The sequence below is a fragment of the Tursiops truncatus genome, chromosome 11, assembly GCF_011762595.2.
Source record: "Tursiops truncatus isolate mTurTru1 chromosome 11, mTurTru1.mat.Y, whole genome shotgun sequence".
Taxonomy (NCBI): Eukaryota; Metazoa; Chordata; class Mammalia; order Artiodactyla; family Delphinidae; genus Tursiops; species Tursiops truncatus.
This window is the reverse complement of record NC_047044.1, coordinates 11933371-11958737: the sequence shown is the minus strand read 5'-3', so window position 1 is coordinate 11958737 and position 25367 is coordinate 11933371. Positions and strand designations below refer to the sequence as shown.

The window sequence follows — 25367 nt, the reverse complement described above, 5'->3', positions numbered from 1 at the left end:
GAAGCGGAAGATTTCAGAGGCAGAAGCAGGAAGACAGCTCCTGCCAAGACTGGAGGAGCCGGAGGGCAGGTCCCATGGCACCAGCCTGGGCCTGTGTTTCCCTCTCCCTTCATCTCATTCAGGGAGCGTCGTGTTTGCCGCCTTCTTTTTTCCATCTTACAAAAGTCAAATGCAAGTTCTATCTTTGGAGCATGGCGGGGGGGGGGGGGGGGGGGGGGGGCAACAGAAGTCGTTGAGGATCAACACACGCAGGCCAGGGCGAAGAATGGTGTTTCTCCTTTTATTTAAAAACAGTGCTTCATTACCATTTGCAAAGGCAGAGGCAGTGCTCCTCCTTCGCTTAGAGTTTATAAAAGCCAGCAACATGATCAATAATTTATACACATGGATAGTAATACAAAAAAATAAGGAATAAAAGCTAAAGATCTAACTACTCCGACCTTCACAATTCCAGCTACTTGATAATAATAGGAGTAACCCAATGAATACTGTATGGTCTGAAAGCTACTATACAATATGATTCTTAACAAGAAGGGGAGGGAACTAGAGACTGTCACAAAGCCCTGGGTGCTTCTCTGGAGTTTGTAGGGAAACAGGACCCTGGGCAAGCAGCTCGGGTGTCCTAGGAAAAGATTTGGGGGTGGGGGAGTGGGGAGTGGGGAGAAAAGGCGAGGTGGTCGATTATACAAGCATCCCATGTGATGCCCCCATGCCCCATAGGTACCTGTTTTGCCATGGCAATGGGAGGGGGCCGGAGAAACTGCACGTTGCATGTAGGGATGGTTTCGTCCCTGCCACGGGGAGCGGGGACAAGAGGGGAGGTTCGGTGGCATTTTTAGCCTTGCAGAGATTTGGACTGAAAAGCTCAGAGACTCAGGTGGGTCAGCCTGTCAGGGACAAGCCACCCCGCCTGGCTCTCTCAGCACTGTGCAGCCCTAGCTTACGTGTGTCAGCCCCAGGTTTGCTCCAGCTATTCACAAGCAGAATTATAACACAAGAAAAAAAAAATTCATATCCCTTAGGGGGAAAAAAAAAGGAGGATCAATTCATCACTCGATATATAATACAGCCAAAATGAGCTGCCAGGACAAGCACACACACACGCAATACTGTGAACAGAAAATACAAGAAAGGACAAAGCTGCGGTTCTGGGTGGGGTATCGACGTTGCTTAAAGCACTCATCAGTCCCCGGAAAAACCAAACCAAAAAACATTTTTAAAAAATTCAAAAACATATGCACCCCCTGGGAATCTGGCGTTGGTAACAGGGGCGGGTGGTAGGGGGGAGAGAAGAGCATCGCTGTTCCCTTTTTGCTGGCTGGTGTGAGCTGAGCCCTCGCCACACTGGCGGGCGCGTGTGTCACTCCCAGGCGGAGGGGCCCCGGCTGGCAATCCCCTTAAAGGCAAGGTTTGAGTTGTGGCCAATGAGCAGTTCTCTCCGTTACCAAGCCCTGCCAACCAGCACTACCATGGCTGAAGTGATCGACCGTTTTCCTGAGTAATCTGTAACTGGCTACAGTTCCGGGAACGTGGAGAACTCAGCTACTGCGGCCACCCGCCATATTCGAGGACTCCCCTCCGCCCTCCTTCCTAGTGCATCCGATTCGGGAATTTGAGAACCTGCTGCAGCCTGGTCTGTAAGCCTTATTTTAAAGATGGGGGCCAGGGACTCAACGGCACTCGCTAAACCAGAGGGCACATGCTGGCTTAGGACACCCAGAGTCTACTTGGGAAGGGCCCTGCTTCACGCTCTAGCTCCTGGATGGCTACTGCCTGGTTGATCAGTCAAGCGAGGATGAAGGAAGAACACAGCAAAGGGGAAAGGGAGGGAAGAGGCTTTCGGACAGTAACATTTCCAAAAAAATCGTGTTTTATGCAACAGAGAATCAGGTTTCACTGGTGGATACTACAAACGGTCAAACATTTTCAAGAGCATGACAAAATAAAGACACACAAATTTACGTTGGATGTTCACCTTGCCCACTATTTTTTTTCCTATCTTAAAACAGTGCAAACAGGTAACTTATGCTTTTAAAACACCACTACCCCTTCCCCACCCCCCAAAGTCCCTTTCCTCCTATTTTCTGGGGGAAACAAGTCTGCGATTCTGCAACTGTTTCTGTGCTAGGGGGTTGCAAGCAGCCGAGAAGCGGCTGGGCTTGGTGAAAGGGGGCGGTCCCAATGACACCCCCCACCCTCCCTTACAGTGCCCTCTGGGCTGTCCCTTGCTTCCCGCCCTTGGCGTCATCCTCCCGCCAGAAGGAAGGGAGGCCATCCAGCCCTTCCTGCAGATCCTTGGGGTTGCTTCCATTCCGAGTTTACACCTCCTTCCTACCTGGAAGCTATGTGACTAGTTACAGGGTGGTAGTGATTCACCGACTTATCTGCTAGAGCTCTAGGAAAGTAGAAACTAAACTAAGAGCAGTTCAGCCCCTGAGGAGTCACACTTTTGAGAGAAAGCTGCTATCATTGATTTCTACTGAATAGAGCTCCGCTAGCTCCCCTTAAACTAAGAGCTGAGCTCCAGTCCCCTTCTTTTTCAAGGAAGAATAATATCGGCTCAGTTCCAACTGTGGCTGCTGAAGGAGGATGGTGACAGCGGGCTTTGTAAAAACTGAGAGCCTTAAAAGTGACGAATCACAACAGCTGAGCTCGGTCAGTGGGAGCTGAACTATGTAATATAAGGAATTCTGGAAAAGCTCTAAGGACAGCTCTCTGGGCTGAAAGAGGGATATTCAGATAAAGGTGGTCACTAGAGGGCTCCTGAAAGGAGCCCAGCTTCTAAGAGTAAGATGCTTAGTATAGAAGTCCACATCGTGACCTACAGTAAAGCTGTCGCAACTGATTCAGCATGGATACGTTTTCCGGAATTATTCACCAGCATCCTCTAACAAACTTACAAGATGCCATACTCTCTTCTGACTCAGTTTCTTAGTCCAGTGGGAACTAGAGTCAGGAATAAACAAGCACTGATGCTTCGAGGAACCTGCCTCTGATGAAGTTGCCTGTATGCGATCTCAAAGTTCAAAAGCTGATGGGGAGTTGATGCTTCGAGAGCCCCAATGCTCAGTGATGACACTGAAAACCAAAGGCCCTTTGATAACAAGCAGAACTCTGTTTAGTCTTAGTAAAAGGAGCTGAAGGAAGCAGTATTAAAACCATCCCTGGAAATGCAGCAGAGGCCCGCTGGAAAACACAGAGCTTGCCTATGGAGTCCTCAGCCAGAACCAGCTGAACTGAAATGCACAAACCTCAGGCTTCTGCCTCTTGTAAAAGGGCTGTGGAAGCTGCCTCCTCTGCCTTTCCCATCATCTTTCCCTCTTTCTGGAAAAAAAGAATAGAAAATTCTTGAACTCATTGCCCTATTTTCCTCCCCTGCTATGGATACAACCATTTAGAATTTGGCCTTGCCTCCACTGAGCAGTGGCTTGCCATTTCTGAGAATGGTCCCTATTTGAACAGGACACAAAATTTCTCTCAGTTTCTTCACTCAGTAAATGCTCTCCCTCAAAACGAAAGCAAAAGAAAGAAAAAAATCCTCCCTGCCCCCATTCCCTAGACCTGTGAAAGCCCCACAGCCCATCCCCACACCCCAAACTAAAATATTTATATACACACACAGCAAAAATTGTCTCAACAGCAACAAACCAAACTTTGGCTTGGGGAGGGGAACCCTTAACAATGGCCAACGGACTGGGCAGTCTGGTGTCCCCTATTCTGTGCATTCCTCCCCAGAATCAGTAAGAATTGCATCGAGGCCTCTAGCTTCCTTGATGTCTCCCCTAGTTTCAGGGAAGCCTCCCTCCCAGTTATTAGGAGAGAGAGGATTCTGAAGGGGGAGAAGATATGTATTATACACGACAGGCCAGTCCCCCCCCACAGATCCCTCTCCTTACAAAGAATGTTTGATGCTGTCATATGTCAGTCATTTTAATTCAGGGACATGAATCAGTATCAGTCAAGAACACGGGTGGAGGCAGGAGTAAAAAAAAAAAAACCAAACAAACCAAAACAAACCCATAACAAACCAGAAGCTCCATGTCTCTGAATTACTTACTCCCTTTAGCAGCTATCCCTCGGGTGAAAGGTCACCCTAGTACCAATGTGAATAGACCAGGGAGCCAAACGGACCGTGCTTTTCTATTTTCTAATGGCTTCATTTTGGAAATGCTGCAGGACCCCTGCCTTTGACAGCTAAGAGCTAGAAGAGAAACACTTTCTCCCCTGTCTGACGACAGATTAAGTCGAAGCCAGGTAGTGACAGCAGTGACTCACTGTGGTGGCCACCACATGACTCCTCCTGGCAACATATGAGATCCTGGCCATTTCAGACCCTCGTTCCTGTACGGGAGGGGAGCAGCCTCGGGGGCTTGTTTCATGTCCTGTAGTGTTCATGAGTACCAAGTGGTCCAGGTGCTCAGCTGGGTGTCTTTGGAGGATAGTGAGAAGCTGGGTGGAGTGGCCACGAGGGCTCCAGACTGTGGACAGAAGTGACTCGTAAAGGCTCTGGAGGATGAAGAGTCCTATGGCTTTGGAGCTTGAACGAAGTGCCTTCGCCTGCCCTCACATGTCCTGCTCACAGAGACCTCCGGGGACGGCTGGTCTAGGGCTCGGGGCTTTATCTTTTGCCACCAGAGCCTTTATTATCTGTTTTCTACTTTGTACTGACGTTCTGATGCGAGAGAAAGATCGGGAATATCAGGGCGCCTTAACCTGACATCGTCTGACACCCCTTTTCTTGCCCTCCCCCTCTTCACTGGCGCGTGACAATCTGTACTTCTAGCCCTCAAGCCCTGCCCAGACGCCTCGGGGACATCTGGCCACTGGCTATTTAGTCTTCTGTCCCTGGGTCCTAAATTCCTGAATCTCGAGGACATGGGAGCAGGGTGTTAATAAAAGGAGAGATGAGCTAAGCTGTGGTTCAGTGAAAGGAAAAGCAGCCCAGCAGGAATGCTAGGGTTTACAGGAAAGAAAAGAGTGATCTTTTTCATACTCCAGAGTTCATTCCGAGACTGGGTTCCTAATGAGGTGTTTATTATCCACAGTCTGAGCACATGTCTGGAAATATTAATACTATAATTCCAAAAACGATGCCAACTGTCTCAGGCCTCGCGTGTAAGATGATTGTAAAGAGAATGAGGAGACAGGAGGGAAGAGGAGAGGAAAGTGTCTTAGTGATTCTCCTGCTTTGCCAGCACACATTCCTATAGTCTATTAGCATGTGGATTCCAGCCACAGCCAATCAGAATTGCCTGCCAAAGACCAGAAACTCAGAAGACTAGAAGGATATCCTGTTGCAGAGGGATCTCTTCCACTTCTGCTTGTCCCACAGCCACTCAGCACCAGGTACACTTTGGTAATTCTGTCTGCTGATTTCTGATCAGACGCATTTATCAGCTCCTAATGTCTCTCCTTCCTCATTGACTGCCTCTTCCGTGATTGACAGAATAAGCTAAGCACGGACATACAGACATGGAAATGCGTTATTTTTTTTTTTTTTTTACCACAGTTAAAAAAAAAGAAAAAAAGAAAAAAATGCACAATCTTTGGAACAAAAGAATTAAAGGCAGAAATTTAAAGGAAAAATACATATTCAAAGAACATAGTGAGGTATAAAAAAGTATTCTCTCTTTTTTTGTGTTTTTTGTTTGTTTGTTTTTCCTCTTCATCTTGCTATAGAGTTCCTCTACTAGTAAATATTGCAATAGCCAGGCCTCATGAACTGGGGGGCTGTCCCACTTGCAGGGGTCTCACGTCACTTCAGTAAGGGGCAAATCGGCTGTAGCCACCTCGGTATAAACTCGCCTGTAGTAATTAAAGACACAAAAATATTAAAAAGTTGATGAGAGAAACATTACAAAAGAAGACATGTCCTGAGGAGGGATTTGGAAAAACAGCTTCCTTAGAAGCTTCAAATCAACTGGTTAGATGTTGTCTAGTGCATGAGGTCAGGAAACCAACTTCTGCCTCTAAGATGCTCAGACCACAGCCCAAACATGTACTGCTGACCTGATATTCTCAAGGGGAGAGTATGCTGATGGTTCATTATTTACGTGAGTTAGCACAGAGGAGCACTTCAATGAAGTTTAAAACCAAGTCTGTAAATAGTCTGATTTTTTAAAAGCATGGGTCTTGTCTACCTTGACGACCTCATTACAAGCGTGACCTAAAGCAGACTGCTGATCTTACCTTCTTACCCATTACCTGACAATGGAGAACACGTCACTTCTGACCACTATCTCTGTCACATCACATGTTTGAGATGGTGCTGGATTTAAACCTGAGTTAATCTTTCAACGAATAAAGTCTATTTCCTCTGTAATTTATAAAAAATACCAACCAGGTTGTTTCTTGACATATCTTTTGTGTGTGTGTGTATATATATATATATATATATATGGTATGTAAAACTGGGGTTTTAAGTGGGCTTCTTTCCTTTCTTTAATCATAATCTAATGAATTATCTTTTTCAATCAAAAGTTCCCTAGGAACATATCGCTCCTTGGGTCATTCTTTTAGTACAGGACTTATATCACTTGGGCACTAAATAAAACCTCAGGAATTCCCATCACTTCCTTATATCAAACGTCTCTACTTCAGTTCTAAACACCCCCCCCCATACCCCTGCAGGACCCTACTACTTCCTTCCACAGATCTTCATCAGTAGAGATTTAGTGTGGGAAGTGGCAGGCTCTCTCACATCCTTTATGTCTTAACTGTACCATTGTTCTGCCTCCCTCTCAGACACGGTCATCTGTGTTTCCGGGCCGTTGGCCAGTGACACTGTGGATGGTAGAGAACTTCTGGCACAAGGAGGTATCACTGTGGACTGGCCAGTCTTTGCTGAATCCAGTGGGTCCCGTCATTGGCCCCAGAGGTGTCCAGGCCAACACAAAAATACTGCAGGGGGGATTCGAGTTTGGTCAGGGGGATTTTTATTTTAAAAATATGGAACGCTTCACGAATTTGCATGTCATCCCTGCACAGGGGCCCTGCTAATCTTCTCCGTATCATTCCAATTTTAGTATATGTGCTGCTGAAGCGAGCACGGGGGATTATGCTAGATGAGCTCTATGACTTTTGTATACTTCTAAGAAATATACCATATTTTGCCACAAATGTTAGTAATAAAATATCTTTGTAAGGCATTTGCTTGGTGATTTTTAGTACTAGCTGCTGGAAGGCTTAGGAATAGCAGGGACATCCTTTGGCATCTGCATTTGAAGCAGACAGGTTAAGTTCTCTGAAAAGTTTACTGTGAAAACTGGAGAGTCTTGTGCCCCAAGTCTTTGAGAACACCTATCGGTAAAACTCTGCCACAGGTGTGCGTCCAACATCTGAGCCATTATAAAACAGCAACCTGTTCCCTTCCTTCCTCCCGAATAATGTCGTTACTCAGGGCAGACTGTCACTGCTCATTCCTTTCTGCCGTCCTTAACCAGGCCAGGCGGCTCACACCAGCACACACACAGAAGTGATATGAAATTTCCAGACAGTCCTATTGGTTTTAACACTTCGGCAATGGAAGAAGGGCTGAATTATCACCTCCCTAGATCTTCTGTAGTCTGTAGGTAAAAGTCAGAAGAAGTAAAACGTTTGAAAAAATAAAAGGCACGTCTACTTACCACAGCGCCAACTCCATAGCTAGCGGCAGGGGCGAGGGCATGGTAGGGGTCGGCCGTGTACACCCTGCCATAACTGGAAAAAGAGATCCAATCAGGGAGGTAAAGGAAAGACAGTGATTAAAAAAAAAAAATTAAGGGGTTTCACTGTGCTAAGGACTTGTAACTTGGTCTTGGAATGTTATTAGAAAACTGGCAGAATGGAAAAAATCTCTCCGTTCTACTCCTAAAGGCAGCAACTGAAATTTTCTGAATTACTTCTATAAAATGGAAAAGAAGGGCACTGGAGATGAGGAGGAGGGAAATTGGGGTCAAAGCCAGAAACACACAGGAACAAGCGGGAGGGAGGGGAGGAGTGTGAGCCTGTGCGCCGTTGGGTTTTTGGCAGGATAGAGTCCAGGCCGGAGGCCTGTGGAAAACCCAGCTCAGCAGGCAGTCCCGGGGGCTAAGTGCCCTTATGGAAACAGCGTGGGGAAGGAAAGGGGGTGGCGCGGGGCGGCCTGGCGCTCCCCGCCCCCGTCTCGGCACCTACCCGTCGCTATAAGCGGCGGCGGCAGCGGCGGCGGCGGTGGCAGCGGTTGCAGTAGCAGGCTGTGCGTATCTGTAGGCTGCGTATCCACCCTACAGGAGAGAGGAGAACCGACTTTACACATGCCTCTCCCCCGGGGGGCAGGCGAGCACACACCCGCCCACACGCAGATGGACGCAGACGCAGACACAGACACAGACACGAACACAGACACATCCGTGGGGAGAGAATGTTTCAAACTGCATCAGTCTGCATGTTACTCCTTAGTGTACAATTAAGCTCCACCCAAGGCAGGGATTTGCTTTGCAATTTGTAACAAAAATAAACTACACTGGAGAACCTCTTCTCAAATTTAAGAAATGAAGATATGATTTAAAACATTTTTTTATTGAAATATAGTTGATTTACAATGTGTTAGTTTCAGGTGTACAGTAAAGTGATTCAGTTACACACATATATATATATTTATACTTTTTTAGATTCTTTTCCATTATAGAATATTACAAGATATTGAGTATAGTTCCCTGTGCTCTACACTAGAACCTTGTTGGTTATCTATTTTTATATATAATAGTGTGTCTATTGTAATTCCAAACTCCTAATTTATCCCCCCGCTGCCCACCCCCCTCCCCAAAATGAAGATATGATTTTGGGTCTGTCTTCGTTGGAACTTTCAACAGGGAAAATACCTACAGGAAGTTGGGAGAACTTTACCTGATAGGAAATGTAAATTATAGATTAAAACATTAAATTTATATGTGTTAACTTCAGATTCTCTGATGCGTACTTGGATTGATCTATTGCTAAGAGACTACAGTATATAAAGAAAGGTCCCATACAGTGCTATGCTCCATGTGGCCTAGTGCGTTTGCCAAGAGGCTAAGATAATCAAGCGATATTTAGAAGGAAGAACCAGTGTAGATCAGGGGTTGGCAAACCTCCATCTGTGGACCAATGCAGTTGGCCTCCTGTTTTTGGAAGTAGTTGTGACAGAGACCATATGGCCTATGAAGCCGAAAATCTTTACCACTTGGCCCCCTACAGAAAAAGTTTGCCAAGTCCAATCTATACTTCAGACTCAGGCAAATCAGATTACAAAGGGCTGTGGACCCTTGGACTAGGTTCAAACAGATCAGGAAGCCCACCCGCCCAAGCATTTAACTGCATTTATTTTTCTTCCCTAAAAGGTTTTGGGACTTCTTACATCCTAATCTCACAGCAGGTTCTGGAGCTTTTCTTCCAAGGGTTCAAATATCCTCTCAGTCCTAGAGAGTTTCAACTCCCCTGTCCTGCTATTTCACCTCGGTTTAGGTGAACCAAATACTCAAAAGGTTTTCAATGTCAGGGTGAAATACTTCATGAAGGTTTTCAAAGATAATCACAACAACAAATGCCACACGAGACAGGCTATTTGAAAAAGTGGCAAGCTCTACCTTTCCTTCTTCTTCTTTACCTTTCTAGAATTCATCTATTTTTACCTAAACCTAATTCAGGTGTGTACTTTTATTACTGTCATTTCCCCATCAAATATAGGTAAATACAGCTATGTCCATTTGGACGGCACCTCAGCAGCGAGCACAGCATGTTTCGTTTCTGTAGATTACTGTGTCCTTTTCTCATGGACATCTGAAGCTTTCTGGCCTGTACTTTCTGCTTTCTATTCCTTCAATGTTCAGTTTTTGCTAAACCTACAGAAGAATTTCAAATTTACTTCTGTATCATTCCTTAGGATTGAAGACAACCATCTTCTAATGGGACCCTTGTCTTCTTAGCCATCTGACAGGGAAGCTTCTAGCTTGCTTTTGTTTCTGTTCAAATCTTACTCTGGAAATACCTGTGATTTCTTCTCAGAGGTTCCTACAGCTTTTTGCTTACTTCTTATATAATTTATGCTTTCTCTAACTGAAGACACTGCACCATGGGGGAAAGCTTACTCCTGCTCTTTAAATTTATGCTCCTTAAATTCATCAGAAGCAGCTTCAAATATACATGAAAAAAAAGTCTCTGATTGGCTTTCAGTGGTTTTGTACTATTCCTTCTTTGTTCTTCAAGTGAATGACTTGGAAAAGTAAGCATTGTTTTCTCAATTATAAATCTTTCCATAGATATTCCTATAAATAAGAAAGCTCTGATTAGTATTACCAAACACTGGCAATGAGATGGTAATGGATAGGGCCGTGGCAGGAAGTACCCTCGGGGGCTATCTGTGATCCACAGGCTTCCTCTGAATTCTAGCCAGGTCTATGGGAACAGGCAGGCCAGACTGATCTGGGCAAAGCCGTACATCCAGGCTGCAACATACACACATAAGCATATACATTTATGTATAAACTAACTCAAGCGTCTCTTTACCTTTTAAACTTCTAAAGAAAAAATGAAACAGTAAAAGGATTGTTAAACAAAACAACACACTAATCATCATAGTTGAAATTTTAAGCTTTATATGAACCTTGAAGGCTCAATTTTTTGGTATCACTAGAGATGATTCCACTAGTTTAGAATTCAAGTTTGCTAGTGTGAAGTTTACAGAGGGGCCATGTTTAGTAAAACTTCTTTGTAAATGAGGATAATGTGGCAAACAAGCATCATGAGGTTTCTCTCTTTAGCATTCCTTCAAAATCCAAAATAATCTCTAAAAACTGAAAAAATTAAGGTAATAAAAGCAATTAAAGCCTAATTTATATCTTTCTGAGTAAAACATTTAAAAACTGAAGTTCTTTTTTTTTTTTTTTTTTTTGCGGTACGCAGGCCTCTCACTGTTGTGACCTCTCCCGTTGCAGAGCACAGGCTCCGGACGCGCAGGCTCAGCAGCCATGGCTCACGGGTCCAGCCGCTCCGCGGCATGTGGGATCTTCCCGGTCCGGGGCACGAACCTGCGTCCCCTGCATCGGCAGGCGGACTCCCAACCACTGCGCCACCAGGGAAGCCCTAAAAACTGAAGTTCTATGCCATGGGAAAGAGGTATGCATTCTCATAAAAGTACTAACTAGACTCTCAGTTAAGTCTCGGTGTGTCAGAGATGCTGGGGGTTGTATTAAATCATGAAATTTGAGCTGTATTGGACTAATCATGGGGAAAAAAGGAGATTCTGAATGAGGTTACTGATAGCCATTTCCCCTCAGCTTCCTCAACCTGCAAGAAGCCATCGGAACCTCAATGGTTTGGGGGTAATGTTATTATTAATCAAGACAATTTTAAATGGATCAGGCTGTGGAAGAGAAGGCTCCCTCCAAGCCAGAAGGAAACGAAGATAATCTATCTGCAGCCCTTTCCTTCTGTTATGAGTGACCTCTGACTCTGGAGCCTGAATTTGATGAGGTTCTCCGCTATTCAAATTCAGGAACACACGACAGGGATGCAAATATCTTACTGACAACAAAAGCCTCAAGGAGAATATCAACAGAATTTTAAGAAAAACTACATTAATTTTTTAGAAAAGCAGATAATATTTCCACATATCCACTCTTCTGATTACTTTATGATAATGGTGCTACAGAGAGGCCCTTTAAAGGGGAGGGGTCTGTGTTTAGGATGGGCAGGTAATATCGCAATAAACTGACTTGCTGATTCATTGATGACTACCCCAAAATTAGAAAAATTAAGTTGTATGTCATGGATTCCTCCTCTTAGCTGTATTCTTAGTCCAAAGTATTTCTGCTGGTGCTTTAAACCGGTTATTCAACAAAACATCTCACCATAATATAAGCCAATGAACATTCAGATATATTTATTTCTATTCTGGATTTTGGAATGCATAAAGAATCCAGGCTGAGAAACTGTTTTTTCAACTTTCACTTCTATTAGCAAATCTGAAGTTGTTTATGGAACATGAGAACAAAGTGCAGTTTGAAACACCAAGGGTTTCATTGCTGTTTCTTAAGTTTTCCAAAAAGAACAAGGGTGGGGGAGGGGTAGGAGAGACAGGGTTCAGGCGTGGGGAGGGGTATGGCGCCACATTTATTAATCACATTAAGAACTAAGCATGCCAACATCTGGAGCTAGAACAACCAGCAAAATCACCACGTTCAGACTCAGATTGGCTAACTCTATCTATCCCAGCATTCTCTTGGGACAGCGGTTTGCCCTAGGCTCTACCACAAGCTCGGTGAAGTACACAGCCTCAATTACTAGAGCGTGCAGCCACAACGACCTGGTATTACGGAAACAGTCAGTCACCACTTGAGTTAACATTCCAGACCCTAACGACTGGCCCCTCCCCAGCCCAAAGAAGAGTCAATCTCGCCCACCCTAGCCCTGGCCCACACCACAATGTTAATAATTATAACAAGCAGTAACCCATCTGTTATATCAGAGAAGGGAACAGAGACTCCACTGAGAGATTTAGAGTGAGATGTTAACATTTCTTCAGCTGACTGCACAAACAAACAAACAAAAAAAGAGGAGAAATAATTCATTTGGAGATATGAAGTCATGAGATAGCTGATGTGTATTGCTTTTAACCATGCACCGATGCAAAACTGAAGCAACCATTAATAATAAAAATTAAAAAGGACATATGTATTTACACACAATCAGACCTGTTTGATCTGAAGCAGTTTGCAGATTCTATCTGTGTGTGATTTGAAATAAAACAAAAAATGGGGATTAGCATGGCCACAGCACACCCTAATGTCAGAGGGCACACACGGACAGCTTTTTGGAACCTGACAGCTGGATAAATTTGGCATGGCTAAGCCTGGTCCAAATATCCACAAGCCCCTTTAAAAATAATTACTTTCTTATTCCTTTGTAATTCATTCTGAATGATTCCTAGCGCTCCCAACTGGGACAGCCCAATGCTGTATCACTCCCCAATTCAACCTTCCTGATTCAGTTCTGACCCGCAGTGCTCACCTGTATGCTTGCCCTCTGTCAACACCCATACATTCTGATCCAGTGCTCTTCCAAAGTATTTCCTGTGTGCTATCCTTTCTCATATCCGTAACACATCCCTGCCTTCAACTTCCAGCTTTTTCAAAGGAAAATGCTGTTACCTTTAAGATCCTTTTGTTGTTGTTAAAGTCTCACTTTTGCATTACCCAATGTCACCTCCTAGGGATTTTCTACTCCACTCTGAACCAATTTTATTGTCTAGTGAACTTTACAGCATTGCCACGCTGACCACATGATTCTTCTGCACAGCTCTGTAGCTGTGTTTTAACTAGAACAAAATGGAAGGGCTCTACGTATCCTCCCTCTTACACCTGACCTTTCCCTGCCTATCCAAGTTTAATCCTCCCTTGTCTTGATTTTCACCTGGCCATTAATTTTATTATTACTTTTTTGTTTTAGGATTTACAATAAAACAGGACTTTGGTGAGCATGTGATGTCAAGACACCTTCTTTCTACCTGGAAGACAATGACATTAATGTGACACTGAGGAGAAGAATGTGTACTTCAAGACCAGCAGACAAAATGAAAGCTTGTTCCCTACATGTGATGTATAGATTTATAGAGCAAGGGGAGTGGGGGGTGGGGGGGGTGGGCGGGGAGAATGGCAGGTGTGATGCTTCAAATCACTACAGCAGAGCAGAGATCCAGTCCAGCTAGCTTGGGTCTAAGGCTGTGCCTCTGGGAATCACTTTGTCTCTACACGATTCTAACTCCCTCCTTCCCCTCCCCTCCTCCCCTCTCCGGCTGAGATGCACTGCTCTAGACTGAACTTGTATGAGGAGGGCTCGTTAGGAGAACAGAGTTCTTCCGTGGCAATATGGCACCTTTCATTAAATGTGAGTAACGCAGATGTGAATACAAAACTCATAATAATGATAATATTGTTACTGCTTTTGATTGAGAGACCTATCTACTTGGAAGAGTAGATAGGAAAAATTTTTAAGGAAAATCTTTTAAATTTATCTTATTAAAATTGGGGTTAAGGAAAGAAATTTTTATGACCAACTTGGTATCTTCCACTTACTACTTTTATGATGGATGAGAGAAGATGTTTAATTAACTAACCTTGTCGAACACTACTATTCCACGCCTCCCCGAATCAGTTCATTTCCCACAGCTTGCTGGGTAGCCACATAAATAAACTAACTGAATTGTGAAAAGCTGTCTATTGTTTTCTTTTTCCTAGCACCCAGCTCTCAGCAAATCTAACAGTGCATCCTTATCCAAATGCACTCACTAATCTAGTTTTAAGGTGAAAGGAAAAGAGGGCAAGGGAAATACATGTTTCAATTTTAAGTCTAGATTTTTAAGACAACTTCAAACTTACGTAGCAGCACAGCCCAATTACTACTATGATTTCACGACAGGGTCCAATTCGAGATTCAGAGTCCTGTTTAGATGGATTCTACCTTCTCCCTTTTCTCATTTCTTTCACAGTAGTGAGAAAATGTCCCAAATTTCTAAGCTCTCCAAATATAGAAGACCAGTTTAAACACCATGGATAAATGTGACTGACAAACTAAAAGAGGTGGCAGTGACGGGACAGTGCGTATAACACACCTGGGGCGGATGTGTGGCAATGGGACAGGAGCACTGAATTTTGGAGGACGTGCCCTCTTGTAAGGAACTCGACTGGGTGCACTGCTGAGGTAGCAGGGCTTAGATCACACGCTCACAAGTCTTGCTTGTCCAAAAAAGCCTCTGTTCCCATCTCTAACGTGGAGCTGGAATGGTTAGTATAATTCAATTTTTTCACTGCAATCCACAATCTGATTGATTGGCAGGTCACACTGGCACTCCTACCTGAGGTATTTTAGCGCTAATGATTGGTTCCTGTAAGACTATTCTATAACAGAACACAGGAAGAGCAGTTCAAAAAACACAGCTGTGGAAGGAAAACAATCATACAAAAAAGCCCGCTAAGGGGCCCACCAGCCTTTTCTTTCCTTTGGATGCAAGCATGCTTTTCACAGGATGAGAATTAGGAGCAGTTTGTTATCCCATTAAAAAAGTGAATTAGGGTGAATGATGTCTTTTCTACTGATGAAAAAAAGACGGGGCGGGCAGACACATAATCTATCTGCTACACTCCCAAGTCAGCAAGGCGAATCTCTTTACAAATCATGGGCACAATTGCTAGATCAGTTCTCCTGAGAGGAATGTGTCACAAAAGACACAGCGAGGAAGAAAATGGCTAGCAGGGATTACGGCCTAAGAGCAGAACAGGGAAAGAGATAATCAAAACAAAACAAACAACCTTCACGGTTAATAGCCTAAATTAATATAACTTAAATAAAACCAGTAACTTAAACTCTTTTCCCTCATGTTGTCTCTTCAAGCTTGGGTTCAGGGCACTTTTTATACTAGATAAACCCTCCTCTCTTTCTTTTCTGAGGAAACGAGAACTAAATGCATATTGATAGATTTCCACATAAGGGAAAATGTACAGAGAGAAAGAGAAACAAACTCAAGGTAAAATGATAGAGGTTTTTGTTGTTTGTTTGTGGAACATGGAATATGAAGTTTTAAAAGCGGTATTAAAAATGACACTAGGCCTCACTCAACAGTTCCCTCCTCACGTATTCTTGTTTTTCATTCGTGAGTTCGGGTATTATTTCAGCACTACTTTTTCCTCCAAGTAACTGCTTTAAGACAAGAACTAAAAATACCATTACTATTCAGTCTTTTCATCAACAAGGGGCCACTGGTCAAAAAAATGTTTCGGCAAGGTCACTGAACTACTTCTGTTCAGCTTGATAAGGTGATCCAGTCGGTATTTTCTCAACGACTACAGAAAAACCATCTCTCTCTTAATAAAATCATATACTGTAAACTAAGGAAGTGAGAGAACTGTAAACAAATATTTGGTTGGTTGACTTAATAAGGTAGAAGTAGGCCACACTTAAGAAATACCCAAATAAGGAAGATATTTGAGAAAAAAACCTGACTTCAGAAATAATTCAAGTGGAAGTGTACTCTAATAGACCAGATTTCAAGAAAACAACTTAAATAACATAAAGATGAGTGTCATGAGACTATGGATACTAATGTATATGGGAGAATGTACACGCTAAGAGCATATATAAATACGTATATTTAGAAAAGTGCACTTTGGTGTAAAAGCAGGATATAGTTTCCCAACCCTCAGGTTTCACGGTGAGCACAAGAAAAAAAGATCTTTCATTACTTCTTGAAAACCACTGGAGGAAAGTTGTGGATTTTAATTAAAGTACTAAGAGAGTTAATGAAATATGGATTATTTGGGTTTTATGTTTGGCTAAACAAATAATTTAGGTAATCTGGGTAAGTCACAATCTCTCTTAAGAAACATATCTACAAAGTGAGAGCGCTGGACCAAATCATGGCTAAGGTTCCTTCAAGCATGTGTTAAATTAAAGTGTACTTTGGGGCTTCCCTGGTGGCGCAGTGGTTGAGAGTCCGCCTGCCGATGCAGGGGACACGGGTTCGTGCCCCGGTCCAGGAAGATCCCACGTGCCGCGGAGAGGCTGGGCCCATAAGCCATGGCCGCTGAGCCTGCGCATCCGGAGCCTGCGCTCCGCAGCGGGAGAGGCCACAACAGTGAGAGGCCCACGTACCGGAAAAAAAAAAAAAAAAAAAATTAAAGCGTTCTTTGAAGGCCTGCTCTAAACAGGCCAGGTGTGTACAACTCACCCACCGAATCTCAGAGGGCTGCTCTATCCTTTCTCTAGTTCCTGCAACACAGAGGGCCTCCAAGTGCATTCTGAAAGTTCATTAACGTTTTCAGATTGCTGAGAATCTCTGGCAGACTGTGGAAACAGTTCATTAAAAAGGTACCCTTATTGACTCTGGGGAGGTTAGGGTGGAGAAGGCATTTCCAGACAATTCTACCCTATGCCCAAGGAATCATTTCATGCTGACAAGTTTTTCTCAGGAAATTGTGTCTTAACAATGTGGGTGGTTAGACCAAGCTTGCATTCAGAAAAAGATCTTTGGAGAGAGGTCCTAATAAAAGACTTGCAAAACTCAAAAACTTGACTCTTTTTGTCAGTTAGATCACTTTGTCCATATTTTAAATAATATGTGACCACCAATCATGGAACTTGAGCTATAGCTAGACTGTTTAAATAATGGATGGTAATAAAGATGTTAGCATGGCTGGTCGAATCAACAAATCTTGTACAATGGTCAAATGTTTGTAAAAGAGTCTAGGTTGCTAATGATGCCCCTTGTTTCCCTCTAGATGGCTGTTAAGAAAAAAGCCCCCCTGGCTGTGGACCTTCTGATACAGAAAAGCCTTATGCACTGAGTATGTGGTTTTCTCTTATTCCTACCCACCCTTCACTGGCATCAGTTCCTTATTTCACTTTCACAAGACAATGCTCTCTCCAAGTATGTGAAACAGGAAAAGACACATTTCAGAAAGCTTCCTGCCATCTACATAAATCAAAGCTCTAATGATCTAAAGAGGGATGTGAAATGAGAAGAAAAGCAGAAAAGGGAAAGAGTTGGTTTCAGGCTAAGCTAGTCCTGTTATTTATGTATGCACATGAGACGACAGTAAGAAAAGACTTTAAACCTGCTGATCATCTCGCAAGTATATTTGTGATACACAGAACATATGTGGGTGTAGGGAAGGGAAAAGAATATGTCCAGTAGACTGACTCTAGCAATGATCAGGAAACCCAAAGGCTTAGTTTTTGCACCCAGGGGCAAGCGCAGTGGCAGAGAAGCATGCTTGCATTCTTAAATATATAAATATATATATATATATATCCACAAGGAAAATGAAAATAAAAATTAAATTATATTAAAAAAAGAAAAAAAAAACCAAACCAAACCAAAGAAACAGAAAAAAAAGGCTGGCTCGTCAGGGGATGGGGTCGAGAAGGCCCCGGTGTGTGTACTTACATAGAGGTCAGCACCGTAAAATCCGTCCTGGTAAACCACACTGCAGAAAATCCACACAAAAACAAAAACAAAAAAACAAAAGAACAGAAACACATTCCGGTTATTGAGGACGGCAGCATGCACATGCGCTCTACACGGGCAGGTGATGTATGAATACGGACCCTGGGCTTGGGGCCGGGGTCAGTCAGCCAGGAGGAGCACAGGGGCACAAGCTCTCTCAGCAGCTCTGGGACAGGCATGGCAGGGGAGGAAGGAAACCCTGGAAGGAACCGCCTGCCAATCTGGTAATTAAAGTAGGATGAAAAAAATAAAGTGTATTCCCAGAGGGCCTAATACAGCTATCGAAAATCTGCTGGATTGGAAACACCAACTTTTCATATCTGGAGTATTTTTTAAAAAATAACTTTGTCCTAAGAGGAAGTTTTTCTTTAAAGAGCTCCAAAAGGGGTGTGTGTATGTGTATGTGTATGTGTGTGTGTGTGGGGGGGGGGGTGGGGGTGGGCAGGGGTTGTGTAGAGAGGGGTTAACATGAAAAAGAACCCAAAGAATTCCACTAGGGCAGGACCTGTATGCAAAGTATGTTTCGAAATTATGTTTAGTATTTTGTTCTCAGTTTCACAGTAACATGTAATTTTTTCCTGATATCCATACATCACCTGCTTTTTTACCCTGCACATTAGACATGCGATAAGATTTGGCTGATCACACAAGCATGCAAAGTATTATTATTCAGCATTTTAAGAACCAATGCAACACCTCAGAAAAACAAGTCAATCAATTCTGACCAAAGTAAACAGAGAAATGTAATTAAAAAAAAAAAAACAAAACACAACCAAAAATACCCACAATGCATTGCTTTCACAAGCAGAGGTAATGAGCTAAAGGTTAAGGTGATTGGTCCAAGGTCCAAGAATTGAAAGGTGCAGTGGGGATCCCAGATAGTAACAATATAATCCAGAGTGGGAGGAGTAATTGGAAGACTTTAAGGGTTCTTTTTTGACCATAAGAATATTCATGGAATTCTGAAAAATTCAACTGATAACTGAGGTTCTGGGCATGACCTGTTTTATTTAAATGAATAAAATTGAGAAGGTAGCTGATTAGGAATAGAAGTGTTTACTCTCTGTTTAGAAAATGAATTTGTATTGAACAAACAAAATACATGACTCTTTTTTTAATCCTAAGCAACACTAAACTATTATAATTAAAATATAGATTTCAAACTTTTTGAGGTATTTTGTGCATATAACTTCCCCAAAACATTATTTTGGGACCAAAAGATATGGAATAGCAGTAGAGAAAAAAGACGACTTCCTTATTCATATTCGTTAAATCAAGATTTGGTTATGTAAAATTAGAAGATCTATTTATCATTTATTCACCTAAACAAGCTGGAAATTTTCACCACTACCTTCTCTGTTACAATAAACAAACTAGCAAGTGAGGTTATCAAATTATATTTTTAACTTGAATATGAAAATAACTTATTTTTTATATGTAGTTGGAAAGTTTCTGAATTCTACTCCCAGTGACATTTTGTTGTATTTACTGGATAGTATGATCACACTTTGCAATGCCCCTATTATGCTGTGCCCTTGTATTACACAACAGGCAAATTAAACTCATCCGTGAGGTTCAGGTAGCTGAATTCTGTCCATTTTCACAGTCTCCAACTGCAGTTAAAGTATGATATTAGACCGTAATCTGTCTCTCAATTGCATTTTAGTAAAAAAGAGACTTGTTCATAATGCGAAGGCTGATAAAATGCAAAGCACTGATGCCAAGTGGTGATTAATTAGCCTTCAACTATTTCAGTAAGGGGATATAGGCAATGACTGAAAAATATTTCTTCTATAGAGAAGAGTGGTGGCATTAAAAAGGAATACGTTTTATGCTAAGCTGTATCACTCACTGGGAATATTCACCCAAATTCTAGAAGAATTCCAATATTCCCTATATCAAATGCCACAAGGAGGCTAGAACACAATGATTAATGATAAAATTAGTTTACTAAGCTGAAAAGCAATTTTAGGCCATTCCTCATAAAATACTGGACTTATTCCTTGCCATCTTCCATGTAAACAGGTGGTTTAGTTAATAAAAAAGAAAACATGGGAAATTAGTGTTCAATGTAATGCACAGAAATTGATGTGATTAGACATAAAGATAAAATATCTTTGAGCAAATATATACCTGACACAGACTTGGTAGAGAACGGGTTCTCAAGTTTGGCCAATATACTGAAATGACCTATATTGAATAGGAATGAATTCAACCACTTTATAAAGTAACTCAGGAATATTACAAAATAAAGAAGTCCCATGTTTCTGGTGAGCAGTATCTCTTTGCAAACATGATGGTAAAATCTCTTGGATTGAAATGGAAGATGCTTCATAAAACAATTTTCCTAGTGTGTAGAACTTCCAAGGTTCAGTTTTATGTTTTACTTGACTATTTCTTGATGAAACAATACTGCATCTTTATTCACTTCTTTAAAAGGAGATGTCAGAGGTTGAAGGTCAAAGGTCAAGTTGAGAGGAAAAAAAGGATAAAATTAAAAGTAAGTAATGGCAGAAGATGGAGATGATGGAATGCATGGGATTTAAACATCTATAAACTGCAAACAAGTTTATTTCTAAAGTCGTTCCCTTCCAGTGGCTTCTGAAGCCTGCCCATTTCAACATGCATATTTGTCTTGTCTGATAAAAATGCTTTAATTCTGTGTAATTGAGGACCCCAAATGGCATGTCCCTTTGGTCTATGAATGAATGCTAAATTAGTACACCTCACAGTCAATTTTGCTGTCAGAAAAGGACCTACAAAGGAGGCTCTTTCCCTTTACATTTTAACTATGTAGCAATGAATAGGCTCCTCTGCCACTGTTTATTCTTCATTAAGAATATGGAAAAAAAACCCGTCACAGGCAGAGAAAAGATGAAGAACACAAACGTCACATCTTTGAAGAAAGAAAGTCCTGATACAACTAACTTATAAAAGTCCACTCTTTACAAAAATATACATTTTAGGTTGACACTGAAAAACAACTGAAAACAAAACCTGCCATCTTCACTCCTTCTCCCCCATTCAATAACAAAGGATTTATTTGTTGCTATGGAATCATTCCACTGCATGAGACACCCTCCATACAAAAATCAAAGGGTGAAGGATGCTCAGCTCCATTAGTTGTTTTATTATCATTCGGAAGCCAACTGTAGTTCAATTCTTCCTACTTCTCCCTTTCTCCCTTGATTCAATTGGACTTGGTTCATCTTTGAATTAACCTCTTTTAATCCATTTCCTACAAAGAAAGCAAATCCATTGTGGGTAAGTAGCTCTGCTGCTCACCACCCAGGCGGTGAAACCACAAGGGAGGGCACATGTGAGAGCCTCAGCCCCAATAAGGGTGGTGGTGAGGGGCGTGAATCCAGCAGATGCAGTCTTGCACTACAATCTTGAGCTTCTAGTTTGGTTCTCTGCAGGAGTGTTAATCCAAATTCGTGCGATGCTGAGTGAACTCCATGCCAACACACTGCTAGTGAACACAAGACAGCTCTGGCTACTGTCTTAAGCCACTACTGTGAGGGCTTAAGGTGGCCAAAATGAAGATTTATATAATGAATTGATATTTTGTTACATTCTGACAATGGTACGGTTCTTTCCATCTAATCCGTTAATTTGCAAATATTCACAGAATCTCTACCATGTGGCACGGCAACATCCCAGAAGTTATACGAGGGCCATGGTTTTCTGTTTTTGTGCGGTTGCTTATTTTGGAATCTACTGCTTACCCTGGATAGGCGGGAATGGCTGTTGGAGGTACCGCTCGGACTGCACCGTATACTGTCCGCCCCCTGCCCCTCAGGTGGGCTCCTCTGAAAGCGGCCGCCGTGGTGGCTGCAGTTGGGTAAGGGAAGCCAGGAACTAAAGGGAGACCCAAAATACGACAGAAATGCCAACTTGCATTCAACAGCACGTGTACAATCACAGCTTGCTTTGCACCAATTACAGGAAAGACACCTCAACATTACATCTTTTCTCAAAAAGAAATGGAAATATACAATATGCCCAAACTAATTGACTCCATGCCTCATTCATCACAAATCTTGAGTGAGTTTTCTTTGTTTCTTCCCAATTTCAGCCTTACAATGCAAGCCGAGGAGAAACGGGTCAGGAAGCTCTGAGCACTACTGCCATAATGGAGACGAGACTTTTAATTTCTATGGGCAGTTTAAATTGATTGATATAAACTCTTTCACTGGCTAATTATTAACCTTGTTTCCAAACGTTATTACCTGCATATAATAATTATTCTTCATAAGAATATTCTTTTGTGTTTTGACATGCTGCCACACTCCAAGGCACACAGTAGTCTTCAGACATTTCATTAGTCAACCTTATTCTTTATCTAAAATATTTCAATTCAGAAATGTGAGGTGAGAGGGAAACTACCTCTCCCCTGCAGCCTTGTAATCCTTTAAAGAGGCAGACATTTTCTAAGGGCTTATTTTAAGTGTGCTGTCCTCTAGAAAGCACACAGAGACACTGATTCCATGTCCACTGAACTCTGTTTAATTATATCTCTTGCTAAATGGCTAAATGGCTCAGGTCAAAATGACTTTAGAGATATCAACAGAGCTGAGAATAAGCAATAATACTGGAGGGGCTTTTGAGGGATATTCGACTCAAGGGCCCAAAGCTGACTTGCAGATAACATGTACAACACATTCCACAAATAATTACTTCTTTTGTTTTCTTCATTACAAAGTGCAGACTAAAATTTTCTTTACATGTCCTCACCCCCTTCTAACTTTTCCAACTATTTATGCTTTTTGGCCATCTTAACATTTGGTCAAAAAGATTCTATCTAGCACAGGCTAATAAGCAGGACAGGGCACTGTGATAGTATTTATCTTTCTCGTGAATGCCTCCTTTTCAGTTATGTATTATATTTGGGGGAAAAAAAAGACCAACACATCACTGTTTACTCACAACAGTCAAAAGCCATGCCAGGTCAACATAGGCTACTTACTGATTAAAGGAATGTAAGTGTTGATGCCCCCTCTTCCTGACAGGGGCACTGCCGCGTCATTGCCTAGGGACACATCTGCTTGAAAGCTGGATGCTGAGTGCATTTAAGAAATGAAAAAGTGCAAAAAGATTACAAAGGAATAGGAAACTGAAAAACAATAGATTTTTAAAATACATATAAATAACACAAATGGAAAAATTAACTTAAATACTACCTGCATACAACTCGGGCCCATATACAGCTCCAACTACTGGGCTTAATTTCCAACCTGAAATGGAAGAGAGGACAGTAAACATTTAAAACTATATGAAGGAGCTTCCCTGGTGGCGCAGTGGTTGAGAGTCCGCCTGCCGATGCAGGGGACACGGGTTCGTGCCCCAGTCTGGGAAGATCTCATATGCCATGGAGCGGCTGGGCCCGTAAGCCATGGCCGCTGAGCCTGTGCGTCCGGAGTCTGTGCTCCGCAACGGGAGAGGCCACAACAGTGAGAGGCCCGCGTACCGCAAACAAACAAACAAACAAGCAAACAAGCAAACAAAAAACTATATGAGGAATATTAAGGAAAAGGAGTGATGTGCAAGTTGGCTTCAGACACCTCTGGGTTCATTTTTGCCTGGTACCAGCTTCTCTTTAGAAAGCCAGTGGGGGTTTACATGAGAGGGTGATGACATTTCTGGACCTGATCATCTTTAAGCAGGACTAGCACGGTGAAAGGATAATGAAGATTTGGCAGGGGAGTGGTGGGGGTAAAGAGACGTGAGAAAAAAAGTGGGAGGTAAGAAGATGGAGAGGGAATGAGAGAAGGAAAAAGAAATATAAATAAATCCTGGGATTTGGTATACGGTCTCTCATAGAACGGCTTAATGACCTAATCTTTGTTTAGAAGAAGGAAAAAGGCAGAATATATATCATTCTCTATCATACTGTGATGCGCTGTCTTCTATATCATCTTAACACTGTTTACTACTCTAATTGTTTGATAAGGGTATCCTTTGACTGAATTCAAATTTGACCTGGACCTCTGAATTCCATGTTCATTTATACCATGCTAATGGTATTCTGGGTAAATGGAAATCTTCCTTCATTGGGATTTCCCACTGGGATTTCACTGGAGTTAACCAAGGCACCAAGGAGAGACATGCAATGATAAAATTCAAGGTACATTCCCAACTTTGATGCATGTCTTCTGAGATTTTAATTTGCAATAAGCATATTTATGTTAATCAGACCTTTAAGCTAATGGATACAAGACCGCTGCTGAACATTAACTTAAACATTTATAAATTTTAAGTATTTCCAAACAACATTAGGTTTGATATCAATTTCATTTCTACATTCCCTTTTTTAGATTTATAGGAATATGGCAAGTAGTAAAAAAAAAGAAAAATGCACTATTATCCACTGATAGTTAGAGTAGAATTCCATGTGAAAACTTTAATCAATAAATATTTGTTGAATTTTATACATAAATATGCCATTTTATTTTTCTGAAAGATTGGCTCTTTGGTTTAATTCTTTTATAACATTGTAACATTGTGCCACTGCTACTCTATAAATATGTGAATGGAAAGAAGAAAAGGCCAATTAACAGATTTCAATGGCTATAAGCAAAGACATTATTCAAGAGAAAATCCATTCATTCGGAATCAATCCAATCCCCCATTCATTATTTTATGTGCTTATAGACATGCCTGTTCATTATGCTGCATAAAAATTTCAAAATCTGGATTCAAATCCTACTGGAGTTGCAAAAGCACAAATGTTCTTCAACTAGACAAATCGAGTGACTCAAAGCCAACATGAACTAAAATGCTGAGAATTCACCAGAAGGCACCTAGCACACTCTTTTCAGAATCTCTAACACGGGAGCTGCATGTTTCTAAAGTCTGGCTCCAGTAGGCTTGAATAGTGATTTAGAATAATATTAAAAAATGAACTTTTCCTTTCCTATCAATGGCACTATTACTTAAGCACTCCCTTTAAATGCATACAATGGATGCACATCATAATAATGGTATATAAAGGTACACTGTCAACAATATCTTGAATACGTTTAGTTTTGTACACTTTACAAATGTATTTTTACATTGTATTATATGTGTTTATGTCATTTGACTTTCACAAAACCCAAAGAGAGCGGTAAGATAGGTACCACCTCTGGGACAATGAGTAAGGACTACACTTCCCTGGGCTTCATTTCCTAGATAATAAGCTAGGAGGGTTGGATTTTAATGACTTCTAAAGAAGAGCCTTGTGGTGCTAAAATTCTGTGACTGCTACTCGACAGAGGTGACAACAGAATCAGATAGGTTAGGAAATTGGCCCACTGTCACAGAGGAAAATGAAGAGTCAAATCTAGAAGGAGAATTTCTGTCTTCTCAATTCTAGTCAGCAGCTCGTTCT

The 25367-nt window shown here is 42.0% G+C and overlaps 1 protein-coding gene and 1 non-coding gene across 22 annotated transcripts in view; both read right to left on the bottom strand.

The window, feature by feature from the left end:
• Positions 1 to 266: 266 nt before the first annotated feature.
• The window catches only part of RBFOX2 (RNA binding fox-1 homolog 2), a 262366-nt gene continuing 237265 nt past the window's right edge, over positions 267 to 25367 (bottom strand). For 12 of the 21 annotated variants that reach the window (XM_073788217.1, XM_073788218.1, XM_019952411.3 and 9 more), the window contains 7 exons: positions 23179 to 23232; positions 22965 to 23057; positions 21724 to 21868; positions 17936 to 17975; positions 8155 to 8243; positions 7626 to 7698; positions 267 to 5805 (listed from right to left, as the gene is read on the bottom strand). In XM_073788217.1, the coding sequence (XP_073644318.1) occupies positions 5761 to 5805; positions 7626 to 7698; positions 8155 to 8243; positions 17936 to 17975; positions 21724 to 21868; positions 22965 to 23057; positions 23179 to 23232 (539 nt within the window). In that variant the 3' untranslated portion in view covers positions 267 to 5760. Of the gene's footprint in view, positions 5806 to 7625; positions 7699 to 8154; positions 8244 to 16452; positions 16834 to 17935; positions 17976 to 21723; positions 21869 to 22964; positions 23058 to 23178; positions 23233 to 25367 lie in introns of those variants that run through there. The other 9 variants (XM_073788220.1, XM_073788219.1, XM_019952412.3 and 6 more) reach the window with 5 other exon arrangements.
• Positions 6943 to 7049, bottom strand: LOC117314414 (U6 spliceosomal RNA). Its single transcript, XR_004529159.1, has one exon. It is a non-coding gene; the product is annotated as a U6 spliceosomal RNA (small nuclear RNA).